The 27425-nt window shown below is 35.7% G+C and overlaps 1 protein-coding gene across 1 annotated transcript in view; it reads left to right on the top strand.

The window, feature by feature from the left end:
* Positions 1–25990, top strand: part of SLC2A2 (solute carrier family 2 member 2) — a 43191-nt gene extending 17201 nt beyond the window's left edge. The window contains exons 5-11 of the mRNA XM_074190923.1: positions 4021–4136; positions 5941–6103; positions 8356–8543; positions 11248–11352; positions 23233–23334; positions 23895–24098; positions 24186–25990. Coding sequence (XP_074047024.1) covers positions 4021–4136; positions 5941–6103; positions 8356–8543; positions 11248–11352; positions 23233–23334; positions 23895–24098; positions 24186–24389 — 1082 coding nt within the window. The 3' untranslated portion in view covers positions 24390–25990. The remainder of the gene's footprint in view (positions 1–4020; positions 4137–5940; positions 6104–8355; positions 8544–11247; positions 11353–23232; positions 23335–23894; positions 24099–24185) is intronic.
* The last annotated feature ends 1435 nt before the right edge of the window (positions 25991–27425 follow it).

Below are 27425 nucleotides of genomic sequence, written 5' to 3'. Positions count from 1 at the left end.
ATTATAGCATTTTTTTTTCTCCTTTGACTCTGGAGGAGCCATAAAACAGAATAATAAAAAAAACATTTTTTTTCTTTACAAACCCCTTAATTCAGTTTACATATATCTTCAAATTACTTTGTACCAAAGATTAGCACATTATAGAATCAATACTAAAATAATAAAAAATTAACATTTACCTAGCAATTGCTTTCATATCACACTTTTCATCTTATTGGGTTTATTGCTTTTCTAATTAATTCACTGCCAGATATTGCAAAAGTGGCAGTTTAATGCAATTTTCAAATTACTCCAACCTCATTTAAACCTATGATTCCATTTAATAACTTTTAGTTTTCTATACTATCTTTTTTATTGATTTTTAAATCACCTCCCAAGACTCCCCAAATCCCAAAATCAATCCTTTTACTTATATATCAAACCTGCTCAAATCTTCTATCTACATACTTTCCATACTTAATAAATGGTTCAAAAACCCCAATTATCTCTATGCCTTGATTCTCTTCCCAGTACTTTTAAAGCTCTTACTCAGACTATACAACTTACATTTTCCCTTAATATTCTGTTCCACTATTCTTTTTCATTAACTCTTTTTGACTGTAGTTAATACTGTTCTGAACTAGCTATATAAATCACAGACATGATCCCACTTTCCACAACACATTTTCCCTTCAAAGTATTTAATATTTAACACTTCTTGATTTTAACTAGTAAAACTTTTGAGAAGGCAAACAGCTACTCAAAAAAATCCCACAGCCTAATTGGAATATCACCTGCTCCCTTCTTCAGATAGAATAAACCACATAGCTTTTCTCATAAGGAGGCAGGTCCAAAATCTTTCCTGGGGACTCTTCTGGTCTCAGGTCCCCACTTGTTCCATTACTCTCTGTAATAACTAACATCACCAGAATCTATAGTAATGAACTCCTGAAATTATAGTGTTACTATATCATTCTGGTAAAAGATTAATTATTTAGTTTCCCTTTTCTGGCATTTCTATGTAACCAAATTATATACTTTAGAATTAATCTGACTCACTTGACTTTCTAGAATTTACTTCCCCAAAACTTTCTCCAATTAAAATAGCATTTCTTTCTATGATTTCTTTATTTAACATATTTGGTAATTTTCATTGTCTCTTTCCTGTCTCTTTAACTTCAAAATAAGGTCCCTTTGAACACTTCCTTTACTAAGTCTTCATGAAACAATTCTCTCTATTATTAATTAGTCCTTTTTGTTAATAAATTTCCTTTTTGCTCCTGTTTCCCTCCCAAGGAAAGAAGCAGGGAAGGGTATGAAGGAGAGGAGGAGAAAGCATTCTGGCAACACAGAATCACAGTGAAGAAGCAGGGAAGAGAAAAAAAATCAATGGCATTTTATCATTCTCTGCCCTTTTCCCTTTTTACTTTGGATTTCTTCCCCATTATTAAGTCTAGACTTTAAAACTCTCAGCCAGCACTTCTGGACCTTTCTGTCTTGTCCCTATGGCCTTTAACCACTTGGACTTCTTTGGAATCTCTCCCTACAAAATGTATTAATTGCTTGGGAGTATTTCCACCCCTGCCCTTTTTTTCTGCTCCCATCAGATTCAATCTGCAAATTTTATCTGTATGGGAACGACATGGGTTGGGTCACCCAGGGCTACACATGGGCTTGTGGTACACAAACTTACAGACACATAAATTCATTTCTGAGTCATCTCCTGTGGTGGGTGTCACCCTTGTAGTGCTGCCTCCTCTTGCTTTCAATTTTCCTCAAACTAAGTCCCTCTTCGGTATTCTTCCCTCACTCCTCAAGGGATCTGCCTGGGCACTAAATCACAAGCTACTGACAATTTCTAGCATGGCGCCCACTTGTGTGTCCATCCAAGAGACTCTTAAGGAGGGGTATAATCCCTGGTCAGGGAATCAAACTATGTGGTTAAAAAAATCCACTTAAAAATATAGAGACTCCTCTGAGCAAAAAAGAAAGAAAGAAAGAAAGAAAGAAAGAAAGAAAGAAAGAAAGAAAGAAAGAAAGAAAGAAAACCTTTATTTTGACTTTTCTCGAGAAAAGGGCACAGTCCAAGTCTCACAAAGGTAGAGAAGATCAAGGAGCTGCCCTGAATTGACAGTCAAGCAAGATTATATGGCCTAATGAGATCCCCTCCTCCTCCCTATCATGCCTCTCTGTCGACTCCTTGGTTAGTCTTCAGAGTTACATTCTACTTGTGAAAATCTACCCCAGCAACAAAGAAAAGCATGAAAGGTTTTCATAAAATATTACATCACCATTCAGATGATGAGAATAACCTTCAGGATTGTAACTATCTTATTGAAGTAATAACTTGTCTCAGAATGCAAGGTCTAGGAATAGTCTACTTATCATCAAACAAGAGGAATCATGAGCTTCTTTGGAATGCAAGGTTTTTCTCATGGGAAAAAGTCTACTATCCTCCTAACTTATCAAAAGTTAGGAGAGTGAGCCACCTGTTTGAAATATAAGGGGCTTTCTTCTAGAAACAGTTTAAGGAATTATAGTTTGTTCTTTCTTTAATATTTCTTAACCCTGAGAGGATTTCACTAGGAATATCAACCCTGAAATGGCTTTATTGAGAATATTCCAGTCAACATCAATCAATGAACTTTATTCTGCTTATATGATAGACACCTCTGTCAAAAAGAGAGAAGCCACTGTTTCTTCCTTATCAAGAGAGTCAAAGGAAAAACAATAAAATCATATTTTAGACTCAAGGGAAAATTCAGGTATAAAATTGATAGCATGATCATTAGATTTTAAAGCAATTTTCAGGGAAGATCCTGAGGAGACTATGTAAACCAACCCTCTGAATAAAGAAAATTAATATGTTGGCAATCCCTTAGAAAAGAATTCTGTAGAATGTTTTGGAAAATCCTAGTTCAATGATTATACATGCATAACCTATGTCAAATTGCTTGCTTTCTTGGAGAGGTTGGAAGGAAAGGGAAAGGGAGAAAATTTTAGAATTCAAAATCTTACAAAAGTGAATGTTGAAAACTATCTTTACATGTAATTATAAAAAATTAAATACAATTAAAAAGAAAGAAAATTTTTGTTCACCAAATGACATCATGAAGTAGGGTGGTACAGCACTTGGAGTCAGTCAAATTCAGTTCAAACTCTGATTTTGTCACATATTGTCTAGCGGGATTTGGGTAAGTCACTTGGTCTCTGCATCTGGTCCTCATTAATCAAAGGAAGATTCCTTCCAGGTCAAAATCTATTATTATTAAAAATAACAACAATGGCTAATATTTATAGAGCCATCTAAGATTTATAAAACATTTACATGTATTATCTCATTTGTTCCTCACAACAGTTAGTACTATTATTATCTCCATTTTACAGATGAGAAAACCAAGGCTGGGAGCATAAATAACTTACCCAGAGTCAAAATGGGTTATTAAGTGTTAGTGTTCCAATCAGCATTTGAACTTGGGTCTTTTCTGGTTCTAAGTCCAATATTTGCTCCATTACTCCAAGACACTTTGAATTGAGTGAACTTTGTTATATCTGGAAAATGGTAGATAATTTACCTATTTTCCTCATTTCTAATATTAGAAATAATATTTTAATTCAAAGATCTTAGGAAATTTATCCGAATTTTCTTAGTTATTTTTAATGAAGACAATCCAAGCTCCAGCCACAGTCACTAAGTATGTTAATTTACTGAATAGAATTTTGAATATAAATCAATGAGTAGTTATTACTTTGTGCTAGGCACAGTACTAAGTTCTGGAACCTAATGATGTTTCGACCTTTGAAACATAAAAACAAATATATATTAGTTTATCACCAACTGATATTTCTTGACTACTTTAAGTTCATGATAAGAGTACTGAGGGCTATCTCTTACTAAGGGTTATATTTCCCAGTATGGTTAGATATTATTCAGATGTCTAGACACTAGGCAATATGTTATTTTAAATCTATAAGCTTCTCATTCATTTTTGTTTGTCCAAACTCTGCATTAAGGACACAATGTTTTCTTGTTTCATAAAGGTCTGGTATCAGGACTGGTTCCCATGTATGTTGGTGAAATCTCTCCTATATCTCTCCGAGGTGCTCTGGGGACCTTGCACCAGCTGGCCATTGTTACAGGGATTCTTGTCAGTCAGGTAAAGAACAATAGCATGTGACTAAGTTAAGCATGATTATTTTGGTGAAAACAGGAAATTATGGTCATGAGGTAGCAACTAAATATCTAGTGGCCTGAGGATTAGATCTAAGAATTTTTTTTAATACCTTTGGTTTCCCTTGGCTGAGTTCCAATAATCTCATCATAATAATAGTCTTAGATAAAGGTATTTGCTCTTAGGCTCCAATGGGAACTTAGCATCCCTCCACACTTACCTAAGGCCCCTCAATTTCCTTTTTCTTAATGACTTCTTTAGACTAGCTCAATCCATTGTTATCAGTTTTGAAAAATCATAAAAATTCCTCTTTTTTTGTTCTGGTGCCCATTGGGTAGAATTAGTTTAAAGAAATCCTTAAGAGAAAAGGAGATAAAGGGGCTGTACCTAAATACGGAGGACTGCTAATTCCACCAGAGACAAAGAGCAATATCCTGATCTAAGAATATTGTTATGGTAAGATTATTGAAAGTCAGAGCCCAGGGAGAGCTCCAAGAGCAGCGTCCACATTGGACCGGGCATGAGAAGTAGGGAGGAAAGTCAAGCAGGAGATCTCAGAAGGTAGAAAGAACATGGCTTTTTACGTCATGGACCCCTGTGGCAGTGTGGTAGAAGCCTTGGTAAATTAATATTGATTTTAAATGGTTTTAAATGAATTAACTAAAATACACATATAGTTATCAATTCTTTTAAAGTTCAAGGACTCCAGGTCTAGAAGCCCAGCTGTTGAGGGTGCCAGTGACAGTCCAAAGTTCATATGAACAATGAATCATACAAAAGAATTAAGGGAATAAGGCAAAATGCTATTCTGAGAGGAATTAGCACAGATCTAAGACATCAGGCAAGGATCTATCCTGGGAAAGCAAGACAGGGTCCAGCTACAGGAGCTACATTTTCTATTAGGGGCTTGGTTATAGGAAAATTTGGGGAAGAGTTTGATTCAAACAGCTAGGCATCAAGGTCATATTAGGCCCAGAAGTAAGTCTCCTTATTCTGGAACTGTATCTATTAGTAGGCTGAGATTTGGTTTGGAATTTAAACGGTCCCAAATTAACGGAGTAAATTAGCAACTTTTTTGCCATAGGAATTGGTTTTTTTAAGATATTTATGTAAATACCAGGTCTTGCTTTGCACAATCAACATGTTCCAAAAAGTTGCATTTAAATAAAAAATTTTGTCATGAGGAAAAATATTTTGAATATTTCTACAGAGTTTTCTAATGAAAAAAATCTTTCTAAAGTTTTTTATTATGGAGATAACTGGTTCCTAACTTAGCTGCATCATAATAGAGGGTAGGAGTAGCCAAGAAGTCAATCTGAAATTGATTGTAAAAAAATTTCTTCACAATTAGCATTCTCTTGGGGTGGCTAGGTGGTGCAGTGGATAGAGCACCTGCCCTGGAGTCAGGAGTACCTGAGTTCAAATCCAGCCTCAGACACTTAATAATTCCCTAGCTGTGTGGCCTTGGGCAAGTCACTTAACCCCGTTGCCTTGCCAAAAAAAGAACAGCAATTAGCATTCTCCAAAGGTAAATGAAATGGGCATGGGAGATGTCCAAGCAGAGGCTGGCTGAGCACCTGGACAGGTGTATGGGGAACTGTGGGTGGAAGGGCCTCTAGGATTCCTTCCATCACAGCTTGGCTTCCAGCAGAGCACATCAGCCAAATGACTCCTCTTTGTGTGGGTTGACAGATAGTGCCAGTGGACTAAATGCTAACGCAGCAAGCACTTACTAGTCAATGGCCTCAGTCTGTTCATAATTAACACAGTGTGGGTCTATCTTTTTCAGGTCATTGGACTTGACTTTATCCTAGGTAATGATGACATGTGGCCTATACTGCTTGGCTTATGTGCTGCACCTGCTGTCCTTCAAAGTCTGTTACTTTTCTTCTGTCCTGAGAGCCCCAGCTACCTTTACATTAAGCTGGGAGAGGAGAACAAAGCTAAAATAAGTAAGACACTCAACTACTGTTTTTTCTCCCAAATGAATTTTTCTATGTTCATCTTCAGAAAGTTGTCTTTAGGAACAATACAGCATACATGTACATGACTAGCTAATGATTCCCTCCAGATGAAAGCAAATAGTTAATTGTGCTCCCAGCAGGAGGACAGCACCAAGCAAAAAAATGGTATTGGGGAGTGTAGTTCTTCAATTGTAAATCTTCATGTGAACTCAGCTGAGCACCCCCAAGATAATCCCAGATCTGAGATTTCTTCTCATATTAGAGGATTACAAATTTAGAACTGGGAAGAATCTTCGATGCCTTCTAATTCAAGACCCCAGTTTTGCTGCTGAGGAAACTGAGGCAAAGAGAGTGATTTTTTTCAGACTATGAAAGTGTAGTTTCATTTCTGTATTTAAGTTCTAATTCTGGGACCATGAAATGCCAGGCAATATATCCCCAGAAAAACTGAAAGAAAGGCAGAACTGAATTTTCACACTCTTGCTTAGTATTGTTATAAATACTCTAGCCCTCTTAGCTCACTGGGTTTGGCCATAGAATTGAAGGAATTGTCACGTATTGTCACTTATTCAGTCACTGAATAAATCAGTTTTACATAGAAGAAAAACTGTTCTGTGACTAGAGACTAAGCTTCCTAATTCAAGCCAATCATGTTTAGTGAGAGCCTTAATAATAGTGGCAGGGCAGCTAGGTGACACAGTGGGTAGAGCACTGGCCGTGGATTCAGGAGGACCACAGTTTGAATCCGACCTTAGACACTTGCCATTTTCTAGATGTATGACCTTGGGTAAGTGTCTTAACCCTGACTGCCTCACATCCAGGGCTTTCTCTAATCATCCTGTTTCATATCTGGTCTCTGGACCCAGATGACTCTGGAGGAAAAAGTAAGGTGGTGGCTTAGCACATCCCCCCTCACTCAAATCCAGTTCATGTGCTTGTCATGGCATCACCTCATGGTCTTCAAAAATGAAGGACAAACATTATAATAATAGTGGTTAGCATTCATGAATCACTTTAAGATTTACAAAGTGCTTTATTTATATTTGGTCATTGGGTTCTCTCAACAAATCCGGGAAGTAAGTGTTATTATTTACAGAGGGGGGGAACTGAAGCTGAGAGAGGCTAAGTGATTTGCCCACAGTGACATTGCCTGAGGCAGTAATTGAACTTAGAGTTTCCTGATTCCAAATGTGGCCTCCTGCCCACTGGATGGCCCTGGGACTACAAGGTACACAAAGTCTGTATTTTACTTTGTCCCTTCAAAAATGACAAAGTTCTCTCAGCCTCAGGACTCAGAGAAAGGACAATCCACTCTATCCACTCATTCCATGTTAAGACATAAGTAAGTTAAACAGAGAGAGGTAACTTGGAGTTCAGAAACACCTTGATTCAAGCCTAGCTTCAGACATACTAGCTGTGTGGTACTGAGCAAGTCACAAAGTGGCTCTCTACCTCAGTTTCCTTATCTGCAAAATGGGGATAATAATAATAATAATAATAATAATAATAACACCTGTTTCCCAGAATTGAAATGAGAATCCAAATGGATTTCTCATAAATATAGATATATATCCCACATATATGGATCCAAACCAATATATATAAATATGTAGTGCTTTACCAATTTTAAAGTGTTATATAAATACTATTATTATTATCATTATTATTATTATTATTACTAGTCATGAGTAAGTAAACATAGAGAGATGTGGCGTCTAAGGCACACTACAGTTAATAGAGTCAGTCTGGGAGGAAGATTTGCGTGGGTTCATCTGGCCCCTGGCCCTAGGTAAGTCATTTAACCCCCTTTCCATCAGACAGCTACCAGTCTAAGACTATCAAATGATCTGTAGATACTAATCTGCATTTCCTGAGGGAATTTCCTGGTTGTGATTTCACTATCCCAATGAAATCAAAAGGTCCAGGCCCAAACTGTCAACATTAGTCTGATAAAGGTGGGCTAAATTTGTTCTGCTTGTAAAAAGAGATCAGTCTAAATCATCTCTAAGGTCACTTGGAGTCTTGAGACTGGATGACAGAGACCAGGAAGGTTTTTCTCCTTGAAATAAAATGCAGCAAAATGTTTTACTTTTTCCAAAGTTCTAGACATAGTTTAGCAAATAAAATAAAATTTCCATTTGGCAATCTCAGTAAAGTCATAGTGCATTATGATTTTTCCATAAATACAATTAAAATAATGTGCAAGTGATGATTCATAAAAACAATCACCTTTGAAACAGATTTGAAAAAACTCAGAGGATGTTCTGACCCCACGAAAGACATTACAGAGATGAAAAAAGAAAAAGAAGAAGCTGCAAATGAGAAGAAAGTCTCTATAATTCAGCTTTTCACCATGGCCAGTTATCGGCAGCCCATCCTGGTGGCACTGATGCTGCATATGGCTCAGCAGTTTTCTGGAATCAATGGAGTGAGTTCCCTAATGTTATTTATATACACACTACGTTTTCTAAAATAATCTGATAAAGTGGCATTTACCTGTTCCTATGACAAAGGGGAATCAAGGTAAATGAAGAAAAAGGGGGAACAAAAGGGATTAAGGAAATACTATAAAAGAATGTATAGCTGTCATGAAAGAGGGTGATTGGTGAATGTCAACATCTATCTCCCAAAGAAGAATAGAAAATTATTTCTGAATATCCCCTGGGATGGAGATGGGGATACTCCCGCCACATTCTAATTACAAAATTCATTTTTTTCAAGGAAAAAACCAGAGATTCACGTTTCATTCATTACTATAGAAATTGGTCCAATAAAAGAAAAAAAAAAACCTTGTAAAAGAATTAGAAATACTGTTAATGGGGCAGTTAGATGGTGCAGTGTATAGAACACCAGCCCTGAAGTCAGGAGGACATAAGTTCGAATTCAGCCTCAGACACTTGATACTTAGCTGTTTGACCTTGAGCAAGTCACTGAACCCATTGCCTTGCAAATACCAAATATATATTACATACATGAATTCATATGTGTATATATCTACATATATATATATGGGGGGTCAATAACAATATCCCAAGGGGATATAAAATTTTAAAAACTCTGTGCTTTGAGAATTCTTTAGCTGCTTAGTGACTAAAGCTGCTTAGTTACCAACTGACATCTAAGAGAAGTCAGTTGGTAATAAAATAAAGCCAAGACTAATATATTTATGCATATATATAAAAATATAAATATAAGAATATATGTATACGTACATGGGTATATGTGTATATATATTATATATACATTTATGTATGTATATTATATATAGGTACTATATATGATGTATCTGTTTCCATCTATACACACAGTATATTACATTATTTACCCAAAATATGTGTGTGTATATATACATAGGTATAAACACAATATATATCACATATACATCCACAATATGTACATTTTATAGACAGTATACATATGCATATACAAAGTGTATACCTGTATGTATATACAAAATATATATTATGTGTGTGCATTCTTACATGTCTATATATAGTTATACATAGTTTTGAAAATAATATACAGAACACATTATATATAGCAAATGTTATAAAACAAAGATTTTTGGATACATACAAGAGCCTCTCTTTGTGTCCTACTGTATGCATTGAAATGTTCTTTGAGAGGGTATGTAGGATCAGAATTAAATTTCTTTCAAAACAAATTTTCTATATTGCTATAATTAAACACAAAGATCTATAAAGTCAAATGATAAACATTACACTCATCCAATTTCCAACCCACCTGCATGCTTCATTCTCTGGCTGCAAGTCACCCTTTCGTACTTTCTTTTTCCATTTAATTATCATTTGAAGCTTATTTCACTCTTTAGAAAGGTTTAAATACAAGTCAGCAGGGTGATTTGCCCCAGGCTTCTTACACTAAGGGGTCCTACATTGCTCTGAGACTGTCCTGTTTGTAGGTGATGATGAAAAAAAACTAGAACAGGTTAACTTGGAAATGAAAAGGCAAAATTGTAAAAAACTCTTCTTAAACATCTCAGAAGAAGGCTTTCCTAAGGCAATGAGAGTAGAACAGGAGTCACTAGATTAGATTCTAGCTGAGAAGGTTCACATTAAACATGATGATGGACTTGTACAATAAGATTAGTTAAATGCTAAGGGAATTGTGGAATCTACTTTCCACTAAGAACAAGAGGATAGAATATAATTATTAGCTCTTTTCTAGAGGTACCTGGATAGCTCCATGATTCTTCAAAGTATTCTGTAGACAGATCCAGGATCTTCTTTTGGTAGTTCTTCCATTATCCAGGTTACAACTCATTCTTGCTTTCTCATCCTGCAAGATATCTGTCCATATCCTCCCATAAGTTGGCCCAATGTGCTCAAGGTCTTCTTCCACCTCTTTGAAAATTTTCTGAGAACCAAAGCAAGGTCTGGAATGTTCATGTCCAAGGCTTTCTTCTGCTTTTTTTTTTTTTTAACAATCTTTGAAGGCCAGAGCAGAACTTTGGGTGTCCATTTAATCCATGACAAGCCCAACTCCTTTTGAAATTAAATACTTTCAGGAGCAACTAGGTGGTGCAATGGATAGAGCACCAGCCCAGGAGTCAGGAGGACCTGAGTTCAAACCCAGCCTCAGATGCTTAATAATTGTCCAGATGTGTGATCTTGGGCAAGTCACTTAACCTCCTTGTCTTAAATAAATGAAGAAATTTTAAAAAGAAATTATATACTTTCCTAGATAATATTTTTAATATTTTTTACAAATTTTCAAAATTTTAATTATTTTTATTTTTTGTTTGTTTATTTGTTCTGGATAATATTTTAATGCTATTTCTTTTGTGGAAATCATTAATGATAATATATGTCAATCTTCTTAATGCTACTAATTGGTCTCTCAGTTGCCCTTTGAATTACCCATAATTTCAGTTCTTTGTAGATTGGGATAGTCCATGAGTTACAAGTATACAGCATCATTGGAAGAATACTGGTATCAGAAAAACTAGTACATGAAACAATTTTATAAGTTTTAAAAGACCTAGCTTAAATTAAAATTTTTTAAGTTTCAAAACTATTAATCACTTTAAAACTTGCTGTTAATGATTCTATAGGAGTCCACCAAGCAGCTCCTTAGAGTTAATAAAACTGGGTATTTTCTTTTCCCCCCAGATCTTTTATTATTCTACCAATATTTTCCACACAGCTGGCATAGGACAACCCGTTTATGCAACAATTGGAGTTGGAGTGGTGAACACTGTCTTCACAGTTGTCTCTGTAAGTAAACACACCTAAATAAATAGAATGGTTTTTCTTTTTCTAGGAAAAAAATATCAATGACTTTGTTCAGGTGTAGAGAGTTATGTGGAAGTGAGGGAGTCATAACAACATATACTTGTCTGCGTGTAAACTCACCTCTCCCCTTAGCCAAATGTAGACATTGTTGAACAAGTTTTTCAGTAATTATTCTGTGCATCAAAACTTTTTGATCAATAAAGGCCTAGGGATGTCATTAGCCTCTGTGGTAGGATAAGGATGGACTAGTTGTACTCTGGAGCTCCCTCCCAGCTCTAACACTCTTGAAGTAAGTTTGTAAATCAGCTAATGTTTTTCCTTTGCTTTAAATTAAAATGCAAACAATTCCACTGCAGTTCTTATCATGGACTAACAGACAAGGAAAACAGCCAGAGGACCCATTTAACCAGGCTCACTTTTATGAAAAGTAGGTCAAAAACCCAAAAAATAGGTTTCTAGGAATGCGGAAGATATTGGAATTTTCTTTGGAATTTCACCACAAAGAAGTACATGAAAAAATGGAGAATGGGTTTGATGAAGGAATACCATCTCTCCCCTCAGTTCCAACCCCATCAGCATGAAAATCACTGAACAACCTGCAAAGGGCTTTAATATAATACCACCATGAATCCTACATGAAATATACTGCATTTTTAACACATTACAGGGTAAAAAAGAGAAAAATAGAAAATCATAAAATCCCTAAGAAATGTATCTCTAACCATAATACAACCTAATTCTTGGGAGAATTTGATTCAATTCAATAGATAGTTGCCACTTAAACAATCAATAAGTGCAAGAGTGGTATAATGATATAGTAGAGATAAGGCCAGCCTCTGCACCAGAAGTATATGGGTTCAAGTCTTGCCTCTAATCCATACTGGATATGTACCCTTTGGCAAACCACATTCACTCTCAGGACCCTAGAAAACTAACCCTCTAGGACTGAATTGCTGTCCGACTTCATTGGTAGAGGAAGTTTTCTTATTGGGAAAGGAATTCCATATGCCAATGAAATCGCAGATCTGCTAAAAAAAAAAAGTTCTAATAAATTTACATGCATGACGGGTATAAGATGCATAGCAATAAGAAAATATGAAATAACATAAGGAGGGTGAAGGGGAGATGAGAGAGTACTACCAAGTGATTAGGGCAGTAATCAAGAAAAAAACCAGGAAAGGTTTCTCACAGTAGGGAGTTCTTGAGCTGAGCCTTGAGAAAAGCAAACTTCTAAGAAATAAAGATGAGGAAAGAGCATATGCATTAAGGAGACAGGAATGTTGAGTCTGGGGTCCAGTTAACAGTTCAGTTTGGTTGGAAAATAAAAGTGTGTGAAGAAAAAAATTATAAAATGTTGTGAAAGGAGGTAGTAAGTAGATTTCAAGGTAAGGATTGGTATTCTATCCTAAAGGTAATAGGAAGTCACATCATTTTTTGAACAAGGGAGCAGCATTATCAAAATTTTGCCCTAGCAAGTTTATTTTGGCAACTCTCTGAAAATGACTTGGGAGAGGGGTGAGGGAGAGACAGAGATAGAGACAGGGACAGGGAGATCCAGTAGAAGGTTATTGCAACAGTCCAAAAGGAAGGAAGGAGATAAAAGCCTGGGGTAAGGTCTAAGTGAAGAGAAGGTGATTATATGAGATGTTGAGGACATAAAACTTACACAATTTGGCAGTTGATTGAATATGCGGTAAAGGAGAGTGAAGCTTTGGTGCTTATTGTGATGTTATGAACCCTGGGATACCCTTGGTAGAAATAGAGAAGTTTGGGTGAATGGGGTCAAATGTAGGGGGAAAGATAATCTATCTCTCTTTTCCACTTTTGGATATACTGAATTAGAAAAAATAATGGACCATCCAGTTAGAGCTGTCCAACACCATCACACAGAGGCAAGACTGAAGTTCAAGAAAGAGATTAGGTATAATCTGTCAGTGGTTCCATGACAACCTGAAAAGAGTACTATGTCTTCATGGAAATACTTGGTCATTCATTAAGTAAACAAGTAAAAACTTGCAAAGTACAGATGATAATAACTAGCATTTCTGTAGCAAATTAAAGTCTTAAAAAAGCATTTTACATGTTAACTTATTTGGTCCTTATAACATTCCTATGAAGTAGATGCTATTGTAATTATATTATATATATTATATAAGAAAACTGAGGCAAAGAGAAATTAAATGACTTGTCCAGGGTTATAAACCAGTTTGTATCTGAGATGAGGTCTTTCTTATTTTAAATTTCATGTAAGTCTACTGACCCACCTTGTTACCAATATATATAATTGTGGTTTAGCAGAGTCTATTGGTCCGCGAAAGTTAATGGAGAAGCTAGGACATGAGTTGTTTCTTGAAGGGTAGATCCACTTTTTAGTAGAAACAGTTGAGAGGATATAGAATTCAACTTGGGCAAGTGATATGAGCAAAGATGAGGTTTCAGACATGCCCATGTTCTGTTTAGAAGATAGCCAACTTGGTCAGGACAGAAGGCCATTTTGGACAGTACGTAGAAATAAGGTAAAAATGGTAGGCTGGTGTACCAAGTTGTAGAAAACTGTGAAGGCTTTTGGACTTTCTCTTTAGATAATGGGGAAACACTATAACTCTGGGGACAGGTTTTTGATCCTGATGAAAGAAAGCATTGTGTTAGAAAGCTGATTGGTAGGGAGAAGAGACCAGCTATTGTAGTATTCCAGATAAAAGGCAATGAGATTCTGCACAAGTGGGAATGGGAAAGAAGTACAATCTGGGAGAGGTATTATGAAGAAAGATTAACGGTACTTTGTGACTAATTGGTTATGGTGAACAACAGGAAGAGATCAAATAATTTCTAACACTCAAAGAAGCTAGCTTACTCATATGCTGTGATTAATGGTCCCTTTGAAACAATATTTAGATATTAGGCTCTGCAAATAAAGATAGAGTTGATTCACTTGAGGCTCTTATTTCATGGTGCTCTGTGTTTTGCTAATTAAGCCTGTTCATATCAGAAAAAAAAATTAATTCTTGAATCAATTTTACCAGGATAGGGAGGAAGATAAGACACTAAAGGACATAGGATAACACAGAGAAAATTTATTTGAACCAATCCATCTTAAGAAAAACAACTTCTGAAGTCAGTGAATATCTGAATTTTTATCTACATGAAGCCACAAAAGTGGTTTGTCTAAAATTTTCACTTTTCAACTTGTCGTTTTGAAATAATAGCCTTAAATAAGGTCAAATTCAATCAAGCAACACACTTATGAGGTAACTACTATTTGCTAGACACTGGGAGTGGGGAGTACAAAACTGTTTGAGATGTTGTTTGTGACCTCAAGAAGACTGTAATTCAATCAAAGTGAAAGGAATAAGAAGAACCAACACTGATTAATCACTTGAAAGTTTGCAAAGCACTTTGCCTTCTTGAATTCATTGGATTTCCCAACTGTTCTGTGAGATAGACATTTCAGATATTATACCCATTTTACAGGACGAGGAAACTGAAATTTGGAGAGATTAAGTGAGTTGCAAAGAGTAAGTGAAAATTCAGGTGGATTCAGTGAGGAAAAAAAGTCAGTTACATAGATGTGAGATATCATTTGCTCAGGAATAGGACACCATGAGGGCATCTGAAGGCTCAAGGCACTTCCTTAAAGGAAGAAGGGCCTGAGTCTGAGCATCACATTAACCAATGTCATTCTAGTGTCTATTATGACAGCAATGAAATCCTCCAAAGCATCATTGGCAAGAAACAAAAGTCAAGGGAAACTGCCCATAAGTCAACCTTTTTATCTTAAAATGACACTTGATATGGCTATTAACTTGTAAATACAGGATTCAATCAACAATTGTTTATTGAATGCAAGGTTCTGCACTAAGAGTTTCAGGAACCTGCAGATAAATATAGATCAGTTAGAGAAAGAAGATAAGCACATGAGAAGAGAACTCACACTACATGAGGATGGCATAATTCAATTTAATAACTTATTAAGAACTAAGTATTGCAAGACCCTTTCAAGGCACTGGGGATATTGATATGAAAAATGTTTTAGCCTCAGTCCCTAATAAAATCATATACAAGTGTAATAGCATATCTACATGGATAAATATGGTACAAAGTAGGGTGTAACTGAAAGTAAAGAGAAGACCTGGACAAAAAGGAAAGAAAAGAGGAGGAAAGGAAGGGAGGAAGGGAGGGAGGAAAGAAGGGGGCAGAGAAGGAAGGGAAAAAGAAGGAAGGAAGGGAGAAAAGAAGGAAGGAAGAAAGAGAGGGATGGAGGAAAGAAAGAAAAAAGGAAGGGAGGGATAAATAGAGGAAAAAATAGAAAAAGGAAAAAGCACCAAGAAAGCATTATTAAAAGAGTCTGGGATAATTAAGAGAGACTATAAAATTGTTTACACTAAAAAGCTGTTTGATTTGCAAGGACTCTGGTATCCTCAACAGAAACTAAGAAGTTCTGAGAAGTGGGTATAGGTAGTTTTCGGTGATTTCTTTTCAACTAAGTGAGTTTGGGATGTCAATGAGATGGACAGTGGAGCTATCCAACAGGAAGGTCATGTGGGATTGGAGTTCAGAAGAAGAATGAGGGCTGAAGAAATAGGATAATAGTAGAGTAAAGGCCATCAGACTAAACTAAGAGATCATTGATAAACTTATAGAAAGAAGTTAGTCAAATAGTAGTGATGTTAGAAGAGATCTTGCAGAAGGTTAAGATGTGAATTAAAGATGAAGAATTAGAAGCAGGCAATGTAGAAAACCCAAGAATTTTGACTATAAAAAGAAAGTAATATAGCATAAACCAGAATGAAATAAAGTGTCAGGTTTTTTTATTTAAATTTATTTTTATTAAAGATATTATTTGAGTTTTACATTTTCCCCCAATCTTGCTTCCCTCCCCCCTCCCCCCCACAGAGAGCACTCTGTCAGTCTTTACTTTGTAAGTGTCAGGTTTTAAGGAAGAGAAAGACTAAGACACATTTGTGTGGATGGGAAATAGATAAGGAGAGACTGAAAATTAGAGACGAGGTGGGGGAGGGGGGATGATTATAGGAGTCAAGTCCCAGAAGAGAGTTGGGATGAAAATGATGGCACAAATGCTAGACTTAATGAGATGAAACTTCAGCTCTTATTCAGGCATTGGTGTAAGAGAAGGAAATGGAGGATGATACATATGATAGATGTATATAGCAGGGAGAAGAGGGAGATCATGATGGGAGCACTTGTTTTTCTGGTTAAGTAGGAGATGAAATCCTCTGCTGAGGAAGAGATAGTGAATTAGGAGAATGTAAGAGAAGTTAGAGGATGACTGCAGAAAAGTCTAATAAAGTGTTGATCAGAGAAGAAAAAAATAAATTTGAGATTCAAATTTGTAATAAACACAGTCAAAATGATGGTGCGACTTCCTTCAACAGTCTTCGACAGTATATAAGTAGAAACAGAAAAGGTGGGCTGGATAAGTGCTGGTGGCAACACAAAGTCAAGCAAGGCTTGATCAAAGATTGTACAAGAGGGCAATATGTTCAAAAATGGAAACTAGCACATAATTGAACTGGTTAATTATAGGGTCAAAAAAGCAAAGAGTGAAAAGCCAAGGCCTGGGCTTTCATTGTGTTGAAAATTTTTACAACCAGCATCTTCAATTTAAGTTCTTGGAATTTAGGTAGTTGTAGAGCTTTGATGACTACTGGAGATCTAAAAAGTCCTCCAAATTCATTAGAAAAACTATAAGACAGAAAAAAAAAGTCAGGCATCAACAATGTAGGTTTATATTGGCCTAAGTTGTCCTGTAGATAAGACACCAAATGGTGTGTCCAACATTGCATTGACTGTTTGCCACCAGGGGGAGGGAGAAGGGAATTTGCAAATGGATGAATGTTGAAAAATGACCAAAGCCTGTAAAAATAAAATATATTTTTGTTCAAAAAAATCTGCTTTCAAAAGGCAGAGGTTTGGGGGAGGGAGAGGAAGGAGGAGTGAGTGATTGAAGCAGTTTCATTTTCTCACCTTCCTTTTGGACAGAGTGGCTAATATGCTCCAAGGACATCAGAGCAAGGGTGATGAATTAGAAAACTGGAAGATATGGAGGGATTAGAGAACGAATAACAGATTTAGGAATGAGGATAATAAGATGAAAGGACAAGAGATTATAATTAAAGAGAAGAATTCCAGTTCAAGAATATGTGTGTGTAAAATTATAAGATTTAAGATTTGCCTTTATTAAGAAATAAAATAAATATAATCAAATGCTTTCAATTTATGGAAGAGAAAATTAAGGCTCAGAGAGGGCTGTCCAAGGCAGAAAGGAGATTTCAGAAGCAGGAATTGAACTCAGGTCCATGACTCCAAAGCTATCAATACAGTCTATTAGAATTTATGACAAAATATGTTATCAAAGTAAGTTTTTAATTGAGACATTAAGGAGAGGTAGAAGTTTACAAACATATTTTTCATATGTGTATACACACATACATACATATATATAAATAATATATGTATATATGTATGTATAAAATTGACTGAAGAACTCTGACTTATTCAATGACTAACCATGATTCCAGAAGACTGGTAATGAAATCTGCTGCCCAACTCCTGATGGACACGTGCAGAATGGCATAATTTTTTTGGATACACACAATGTAGGAATTTGTTCTTCTTGATTATATTTATTTATTACATAAATTTTGTTTTTCCTCTTTTTCCCAAGATAGGAGAGAAAGAAAGCATATTTTTATTCATTTAAAAAAATCAAATGAAAAAAGAAAACAGAATTTACTATACCCCAAAATATTTACTGAGTTCTGAAAGCAGTCTCTGTAACTGAGACTGAAATGATTAGACCTCTTTGAAGACAAAGTAGACTTTTCCATATCCCTCCTCCTAACACATTCTGTATCTGAGTGGTGGCTGCCCTGGTCTCATTCAAGGAAACACTTTTCCTTAACTTGCATGAATTTTAGAGTTTATTTTGAAAATAGAGATCACTTTTGGGATACAATAATTGTTAATTTTTTTAGCACTATTAGAAATTGGCACTAAGTAAGCATAATGAGGAAACAATTTCAGTTTATGTTTTTCTCACAGTATAACAATACTACCAACATTGAAAGTTATAAAAAACAATCATAATGTTAGGGCAATATGAGGATGCTGGCAAGATTCTATAGATTTTTATTCTTTTTAATAAATTCATTCCCCTGGGTGATAAGGGAAGACTGTTACTACATCTATCTGTCAAAACCAACACATCCTAGAGTCTGTGAATTTGTCTTTTCTAATTTGTTGATAACTGTATTTCAATATTCATATTGGTTTTCTGCAAAATCCTCTGGGTTTTAAAAATACATATTCATTTTAAAACATTATTCTGAGAAAAGTTACTGGCTTCACCAGCCTAACAAAATGATTCATAGTATAAAAAAGATTAGGAACATCTACTCTAAAATCAGAGATGATGGTTCTATGATATAAAACTAAAAGACCTTTACATAGTTTCTTTTATATCTCTAAAATTCAACAATTCTCACAAGTACATATTGAGAGCTTCTAACTCTCTAACATGAGTTTGTAACCTAGAATCTATGAATTCACAGAAGCCCACAGATAGATTTAAGAGTTGATACACTTCCTAAAAATTATGCTTTAGTAAGTATAATTTTTTAAATTCTATATACTTAATTTTATGCATTTTAAAACATCATTCAGAGAAGAACTTCATGGAATTGCCCAGATTGCCAGAAGGCAATCAGTGTAACCATGTGGGTATCCATAAAATTTTGTGTATTCATGATGCACAAAAAAATTAACAAGATATTTGTTTCAGTATGGCTGACTTACCAAGAGATCAATGAACCCACTTAATGAGCTGACTAAGGTTTGAAATGATCATATAAAAGATATGCCTTCTGCAGCTCCCACAGACTCCCACAATGGGGACACCCCCCCAAAAAAACTCTGGGTAGGAAATGATTCCATTCAACAAACACTGGACTTGGCCAATTGTATCTTCTAAAGATTATCTTGAAAGCAAAGGTCTCCATTACACACATACCCAGAAAAGAAGTTGACAGAGCTGTCAATTATCAGTCCCTAAATTTCATCCTTTCAAAGGAAGAATTCATCAGAAGAGTCAGCAGGTACACTTGGCTGCAGTAGGTTAAAGTCAGAACTTTATGCTTTTGATGCATGGATCAGGTTAAGAATGCTACCGTGTCTGGGACCATAATTTGACATTTTAATTCAACAGCAGGGAAAGTGAGTTGGAAAAGCTGGTACAGGTTTAATGCCAATATTTAAGGTCTATGCTCTAGACAAAGTCTTAGAACTTATATATAAATCTGAGTAAATGGAAACTTCACTATTTTTTAACACATGCTTAGAACTTGTAGGGAATCAATCAGGAAAAGTCTAAAATTTATAGTGTCTGAATTTGTTTATCAATTCAATAAATAAAATGTTGTAGGCATTTGGCATAGAACAGAAAGGTGCTGAGTGGGCAAATCATTCTAATTCAGTTAATAATCCATTTAACTCAGGCTTTTAACAAATATGTGTAGAGGTCATTGTTGGAGCTATAATGGATAGATCCTGCTCTCAGAGAGCTTAAAATCTAATAGAGGAGCAGATATATACATATACATATACACATACATATACATATACGTATACATATACGTATACATATACACATACATATACATATACACATACATATACACATACACACATACATATACATACACACATACTTATACACATACACACATACATATACACATACTTAAACACATATACATACATATATATGCACATACACATGCATATACATATACATATGTATACACACATACATACACACAAATAATTGAAACACACAATAGAGTATGAACATAGAAGAAGAAGGAAAGACTTCCATTGGAGCTTTATGGGGAAGATGGTATTTTAGTTGGGCTTGGAAAAAAAATTGGGAATTCTATAAATAGACCTGGTTGGCAAGGTAAGGAAAGGTGTTCCAGGCAGAAAGAACAGAACAAGCAAAGGCACAAAAACAGCAAAGTGCATGGAATATTTGGTCAACAACACATAGTCCAAGTTGAGTGAAGCATGGGCATGTTTCAATTGAATGGATAAGAAATTTGGAATATATTCAGTATGCATTTGGAAGCCATTTAAAATTTTTTAATAGGAAAATAACATGATCAAACTTTTACTTTAGGAAAATTAATCTGGCAGCAATGTAGGATGAATTAAAAAAATTAAGAAAGGAGAACAGGTAGAAAACTACTCCAAGAACTGAGAAAGTAATGGAAATAAATACAGAGATGAAGAATTTCATGTGAGAGATCTTGCCAAGCTAAAATTGACAGGAATTGGGATGGAAAGGGTGGGAAAGGAAGCTATCATTGGAAATACCAAGACTTTTGAGCCATGGAGAATAAAGGCACCATTAAAAGGGAAGCCAGGAAATTAGCAGGATTGAAGAAAAATCAACTTTGGGGACTGGGACAGATTTGGGGTACTAGTAAATTATCTGAGTGGAGATGATCAGGAGACAATTGTTTATAAAAGTCAGAAGCAGACCATAGAGGTAAGACTTCCAAAGCTTTTCTCCTTTTTCTTGCCCCCCCCCCACAATTCCTCCAATCTCCCACTTTATAACAGATGACCCTGGTACAACAGTGACTGCCTTTATTAAACATCTCTCATCCTTCTGCCACTACCACCTTTTCATTTCATGCTCATTAGCATGCTTAGGTCTCCTGAATTTTAAAAAAGCCTCCCTCTGAACCTCCTGTCTGTCCATCTATAGGTCCATCTCTCTCCACCAAACTTCTTGAAAACTATAACTATTTGATGCCTTTATTTCTCTTTACCTGCTTACTATATGCCTTCTTCCACACTGCTTTAACTGCTGAAATTTCTAACACTGCTCTTTGAAAAGCTACCTATGACCTATTCATCAGGAAATTCATTTCTTCATTTCAGTTCTCATTGCCCTTGACTACTTAGCATTTCATGGAACTGGCCATCCCTCCCTCCTTCTGGGTCCCTGTCTCTCCCCTCAGGTTCAAAAACACTATTCTCTCTTCACTCCTTCCATGTCTCCTTTGTTGGTTCCTTCCTCTCTTCCCATTCTCTTTGTGAAGGTGGTTTACAAGGATGTTTTTTTATCCTCTCCTCTCCATAGCTTTTCCCTTGAAAATCATTTTCATTCTCATACATTTAACTACCACATCTATGCAAATTATTCCCCAATCTTAGTTCAGAGAGAAATCTCACAAATCATTCAGTCCACTACAATCCCTAATTTTATACCTTAAGGAAATTAAAAACCCAGAGAGAACGAGTGAATCCATAGATTTGGACTCATATTTTCACTACCCCATGGCATCTCTTTTCTGAACTCTGGACCCACTTCACCAACATTCATCATCACCTAGAGAGTCCATCAGAACTGCAAGCTTTTCTCGTTCTCATCTTTCCTCCTAAATCTGCCTCTGTTTCTCATTCAACATATCTTTCCCAATCCTTGGGAGTCAATCCTTGATATTACCTCTTTGGTGCTTCCTATTCTCTCACCTCCTACTTTTCAAATTCAATCACCAAGTCCTCTTGAGCTCTCCTCCCCCCAAGTCTCAGCTTTCTTTCCTTTCCCTCTCCTCCCATTACGATCAGAACTAGTAGAACTTCTCATTATCACCTTCTGGATCTATAACAATAAAGTTTCCTAATAGACTTTGGTGTATTGCTCTTGGTCCCTTCCTCCCTCTTTCAAACCACTGCCAAAATCATATTTCTTATGCACAGATCTGGTTATATCATCCTTTTATTTAAATTCCTCAGAGGTTCCCTAAAACCTGATGACATTCACATTCCTTTCCCTGGCATTTAAAATTTTATACTGTCCCAATTTTCCATTCCTATCACATTTTGCTCATCTCCACACATGAAGATGTAAGAAGCTATTCCTTCTTCTCCCCTCCCCAGTCCCAACTCAGAAACACTGGTTCTTCCTGGTTCTCTCCCCTCTGTGTCTTTGCTCATGTTCTGCCTTCCCTTTCCCTCTTGTGCTATTGAATTCCTACCCATTCTTTAAAATCTAATTCAAATGTCACTAAACCTTGCCTGATGACCTTATCCTACCCATTTATTAGTAATCTTATTCTCCTTAGAAAAGAACTCTAGATTCAGAATTAGAGGATAAAAGTTCAAACCCGAGTCTGCTACTTGGCCAATCATTTCGCCTTCCTAGAGCATCTCTAAAGATTTCCATCTCTCATTCAAATGGCTTAAAAGGCACATTATTTAGCAACTCTTTAATGTACCTGTCAAATGTGTTATAATTTACCTGTGCTTGTGTCTTAGCTCTCTAAAGTTCCATGAGAACAGGGACTAGGTCTTACATACATTTTATATTTTCTCAAAGGTCTTGGAAACAAAATAGGCACTGACTAAATGTAGAAGGAATGAATGAATGAATAATATATACATCTGGAAGCCTTGTAGATGGAAGTGAAGCTGTGGGAGCAAATGAGGTCCTCCTGGGAAAGAGCATAGAGCAGAAAGGAGAAAAGTTTAGCAACAAGAACATGAGGCAATATCTTCACTTAGAGAGGGAAAGGAAGAAAAGAATTCAGTGAAGGAGGCAAAGAAGTTCCAGCCATTCAGAGAAGTAGGTATTTATTGAGAACTTCTGTTCCTGACAAATCATTTTACTTCTGCCTCAGACTCCCTATCTGTGAAATGAAACATTATCTTCCACCCATCCAACTTATAGGATTAAATAAATTCACAGACATTAAAGCTTCACAATTGTGCAATACCCTCATAAGGCAGCATTTCTAGTTAAAAAATGTTCTAACTTAATTTTTTTAACTTTCCCAGGTATTCCTTGTGGAGAAAGCAGGGAGGCGTTCCTTATTCCTGGTGGGGATGGCAGGGATGCTTGTATGTGCCATTACTATGACAGTGGGGCTTGTATTGTTGGTAAGTTTGGTGTTAGTTAAAGTTTATTTTTAGTTACATATTGGGGTACAAAATATCCTAAAAAGGTATAGATAATATTTATTTTTAAATGATATTACCTTTGAAAATATAGCAGACAGAAATATTAAAGACAAGTATATAAGAGAGAATATTTGACTTTAAAGAGAATTTCTTCATTAAGTAGAGAGAGTAAATATTTTATAATCTGTAAATTATTTAGGAATGACAAAGAGGGGAGTCAAGGAAATGGTAATACTTTCAAGATATCATGGAGATCAGCTTAGTTCACAGACCAGGAACCCTACCTACCCACCCATCATACCATGACTAGAACATGCCAGGGTGACTACCCTCATCACCACAAGCATGATGGAAGAGGTGTCATGATGAAACTTAGAGTGGAGACATAGTTCAGAAGAGAATAACTTTCATTTGATTGATTATAAAACAATTTTTCAAAGAGATGGACAAGAGATCTCTGTGGTATGGATTTCAGCATTTGAGTACTTTTAGATAAAAAAAAGACATTAATTGGTGAAATTCCTTCTATTTTCTTTCAGAATCAATTTAGCTGGATGAGTTACGTTAGCATGATAGCAATCTTTCTCTTTGTGAGTTTCTTTGAAATTGGTCCTGGACCAATCCCCTGGTTCATGGTGGCTGAATTTTTCAGCCAAGGACCACGGCCTGCTGCTATTGCCATTGCTGCTTTCTGCAACTGGACCTGCAATTTCCTTGTGGCCTTGAGTTTCCAGTACATTGCAGTAAGTCACCCCACTACTGTACATCAGCACCAGAGGAAGCAGGTCTGCAGAGTGACTCATTATGTTTCTCTTTTTCTCTCACCATAGGAATTTTGTGGACCTTATGTATTTGCCCTCTTTTCTGCGGTGCTCCTGGGCTTTACTCTGTTTATATTTTTTAAAGTTCCAGAAACCAAAGGAAAGTCTTTTGAAGAAATTGCTGCAGAGTTTCGTAAGAGGAGGCGGGGTTCTGCTAAAGGACCCAAAACCTCTGTTGAACTCGAATACCTTGGAGCAAAGGAGAATGTGTAAAAGAAACCCCAGGCAGAAAGATGTGGAAGCAAAACTTATTTCACATATGACTCTTCTAAAGAACCAGATGTCAAAATCCTGAGAAATGATTTTATTTTTCTAGGAAATATAAAAAATCTGAGGGATTTTGGCTGCTTCTATTTACAGGACTCTGGTGATGCATATTAGGTTGGCAGGCAATTAGGTTCCAATATTCCTACCTTCCTGAACTACCTTCCTTGTTGTCTTCAAGACTTAGATCAAAAAACCAAGAAAATAGCAAGAGAAAGATTAACAAGATCCATTTCTGCTTAATAATTCCACCAGAGAGTATCACCACATATCTAAAGTCACAACAGATATATATATATATATATATATATATATATATATATACATATATATACACACATACACACATTTGGCCATGTATAAATTTGGAATTGTCCCATCCACAGTTCTTGTGCAAAACCAGATCAAGAAAGTGATAGCAAGACTCTTGTCACAACAGAGTAGTGTGACTAAGTCTCACTTCTTTGATTTCCCTTCTCCAAAACTTTTCTTTCCATTTTAGATTTCTTTATTGGTCAAATTTTATTTTTTATATTTTCACTTACATTTTTCCAGTACTTATGTATATATTTTAAAATGCTTTTTTTTGAGAAAATAAGTCTATTTTCTTATTTGTAGGTTTAGAAAAGTGAAACTACCTTTATTTAGCTTAGATTTTAGACTCCTTATTTAAGGAAAATAGTTTTTGCTAGACTGGTATTGAAAATGTTTTTGACCAATATCAAAAGGAATGAATTGTGTTATCATATCAAAAATTACAGCAAGAAAAACCAGGAAAACTTCCTAAAAATATAATCTTTTAAAAATAGGTTTTAGTTTGTCAGTATACAATGGAACTGTAGACTTTGGTTCTGAACCACAGTAAAGGGTCCATCTATTCTCCCTGTCTAAACAGTTACAGAAATAATCAAGGGTCAAGGAGGAACAAAGAAAAAGAAACTATGTCAGCTTAGCAGTATTCGTGAATAAAACCATATAATGGTTATTTGGTGGCTATAGCTGCCAAAAGAATTGATCCTTTTAATCAGTTCAATGGGGAAGGGGAGAGGGGATCATAAATTTGACAAATTTAATGTCCTAGAGACTAGAATGAAGGGAATGGTCAAATGGTCATAATGACAATATCATGGATGAAGTATTTAATCAGTCTATAAGCATAATTACTCACCAGACACTGTGTTGAGCTCTGGAGATACAAGGAAAAGGAAAACAAACAAACAAACAAAAATACAATCTCTCAAGCACCATACATTCTAATGGGGGAGATACAGGGAAAATATTTAGATCCATTCAAGACATATACAGAGTAGATGGAAGGAATCAAAGAAGGAAAGGCACTAGCCACTGAAGGAACTAGAAAAACCTTCCTTCAGAAGCTTGGTTATGAGAAGGTCTTAAAGGAAATAAGGGAAAAACAGAAACTAAACAAGTGGTTTAATTTTGTGCTTTTCAGAAAATTGTTTTTGCATCTTATTAAAACAGTGCACAAATATATAATTTGCTCGTTTTAACCCATGGAATTTTAAGTAAAATATTTTTGAAAAAAAACATATGTAATGTCTTCTGATTAAAGCTAAATTTCCCTAAGTCACAAAACAGGTTGAAAATTGATGAAAGGAAAGGGGGGCCACAGGGATTTAGTATTTATCTAGATGTGAAAAAATGTTCAATTTCAGCCTTGACTAAATTTATCAGTTTCACCAAATGTAACTAATCTATTAAAAATATTAACCCAGGAAGCTATTGTCAATTAAACTATAGTACTAAATTCAATTCAACCATATTCAACCATTCATCAAACATGTATAGAATACCTTTCTCCAAGGCTTTATGTTAGGTAGTGAGGATTATTTAAAGGTGAAGAAGATTCAGGTCTTATGCCCTAAGAAATTACAAATCTAGTGAAAAATTCACTTGCTCCATTTTTTTTCCTGTGACTTAGAAATCTCAGGACAAGTACTTTATAGGAATTATAGCTCAAATACAAATATCCCATAAAACTGGCTGGCAATCATTTATACTCTGAATTTACAATCTGCTGAATAGTTCTACTAAGTGCTAAGTAAACATAAAGTTTAAATATTCTCAAAGGCTGCTTTCAACAGGAAGGCAATGTGGAAGCCAGTATGTTGAAATGACAAGTCTTCCTCTACCACTAAAAATGGTCCCTAAAGAAACATTAAATTTGGTTGTCAAATAATACAAAACAAAAAGATATATTTCTTTTCTCTAGAACTGATTTTTTCTGTGGGCCTCTTACTGAAGAAATTAATTGACTTCACTGGAGTCTCAGAATCAGGTTAAATAGAAAATAGAAACATAAACACTTTGTACACAGTGAATGACAACCAGATAGTTTTGTAATTACGAACATGTATTAAGAGTTTCCTATGGGCCAAGTATTTGGGATATGGAGAGGAAAAAAATGAAATAGCCCCTGCCCTAAAAGGTCCTACCTTCCCTCTGTCCTGTGCTGATTATCTCTTTGCTCAGCATAGGAAAAAGAAAAATGGCCCCAGATGGCTTTCTTCTTCCCTTGTGCAACAAGACATCCACATTCTTGCTGTGCCCTCCTGCCTTTTGTCTGTGTAAGGAAGGATGATATTGCATCTGATCTTCTGCCTTCCATGTCCTGCTACATGGTTTGGCTACCAACTTCTACAGTGCTGTCTCCTGCCAGTTCTCTAGCCTCCTCTAAGAAGAGGAAAGGTACCTTTCACTGAATGATTAACATACTCATATCTTCCCCTATAAACCCTTCACATCTCAGTAATCCTGAACTCCTACAGGTCATCATCCAAATCCCATTCCCTATTTCCTACATTTTGATTCCTTATTCCATCTAGTTCAACCCTCCCAAGCAACCCACCCTTTCACTGTGCCCTCTGAAATGCCTGTTCTATAGGCAATAAATTTGCCTTCATTACCTTAAATATCTTGAAATTTTTCTTCCTTATTTCTTTCATATTCTGGCAATCCCTGAAA

This window comes from Macrotis lagotis, chromosome 6 (assembly GCF_037893015.1).
Source record: "Macrotis lagotis isolate mMagLag1 chromosome 6, bilby.v1.9.chrom.fasta, whole genome shotgun sequence".
In the NCBI taxonomy this organism is placed as follows: domain Eukaryota; kingdom Metazoa; phylum Chordata; class Mammalia; order Peramelemorphia; family Peramelidae; genus Macrotis; species Macrotis lagotis.
The sequence above is the reverse complement of the archived record's forward strand: the minus strand, read 5'-3'. Positions and strand labels throughout refer to the sequence as shown.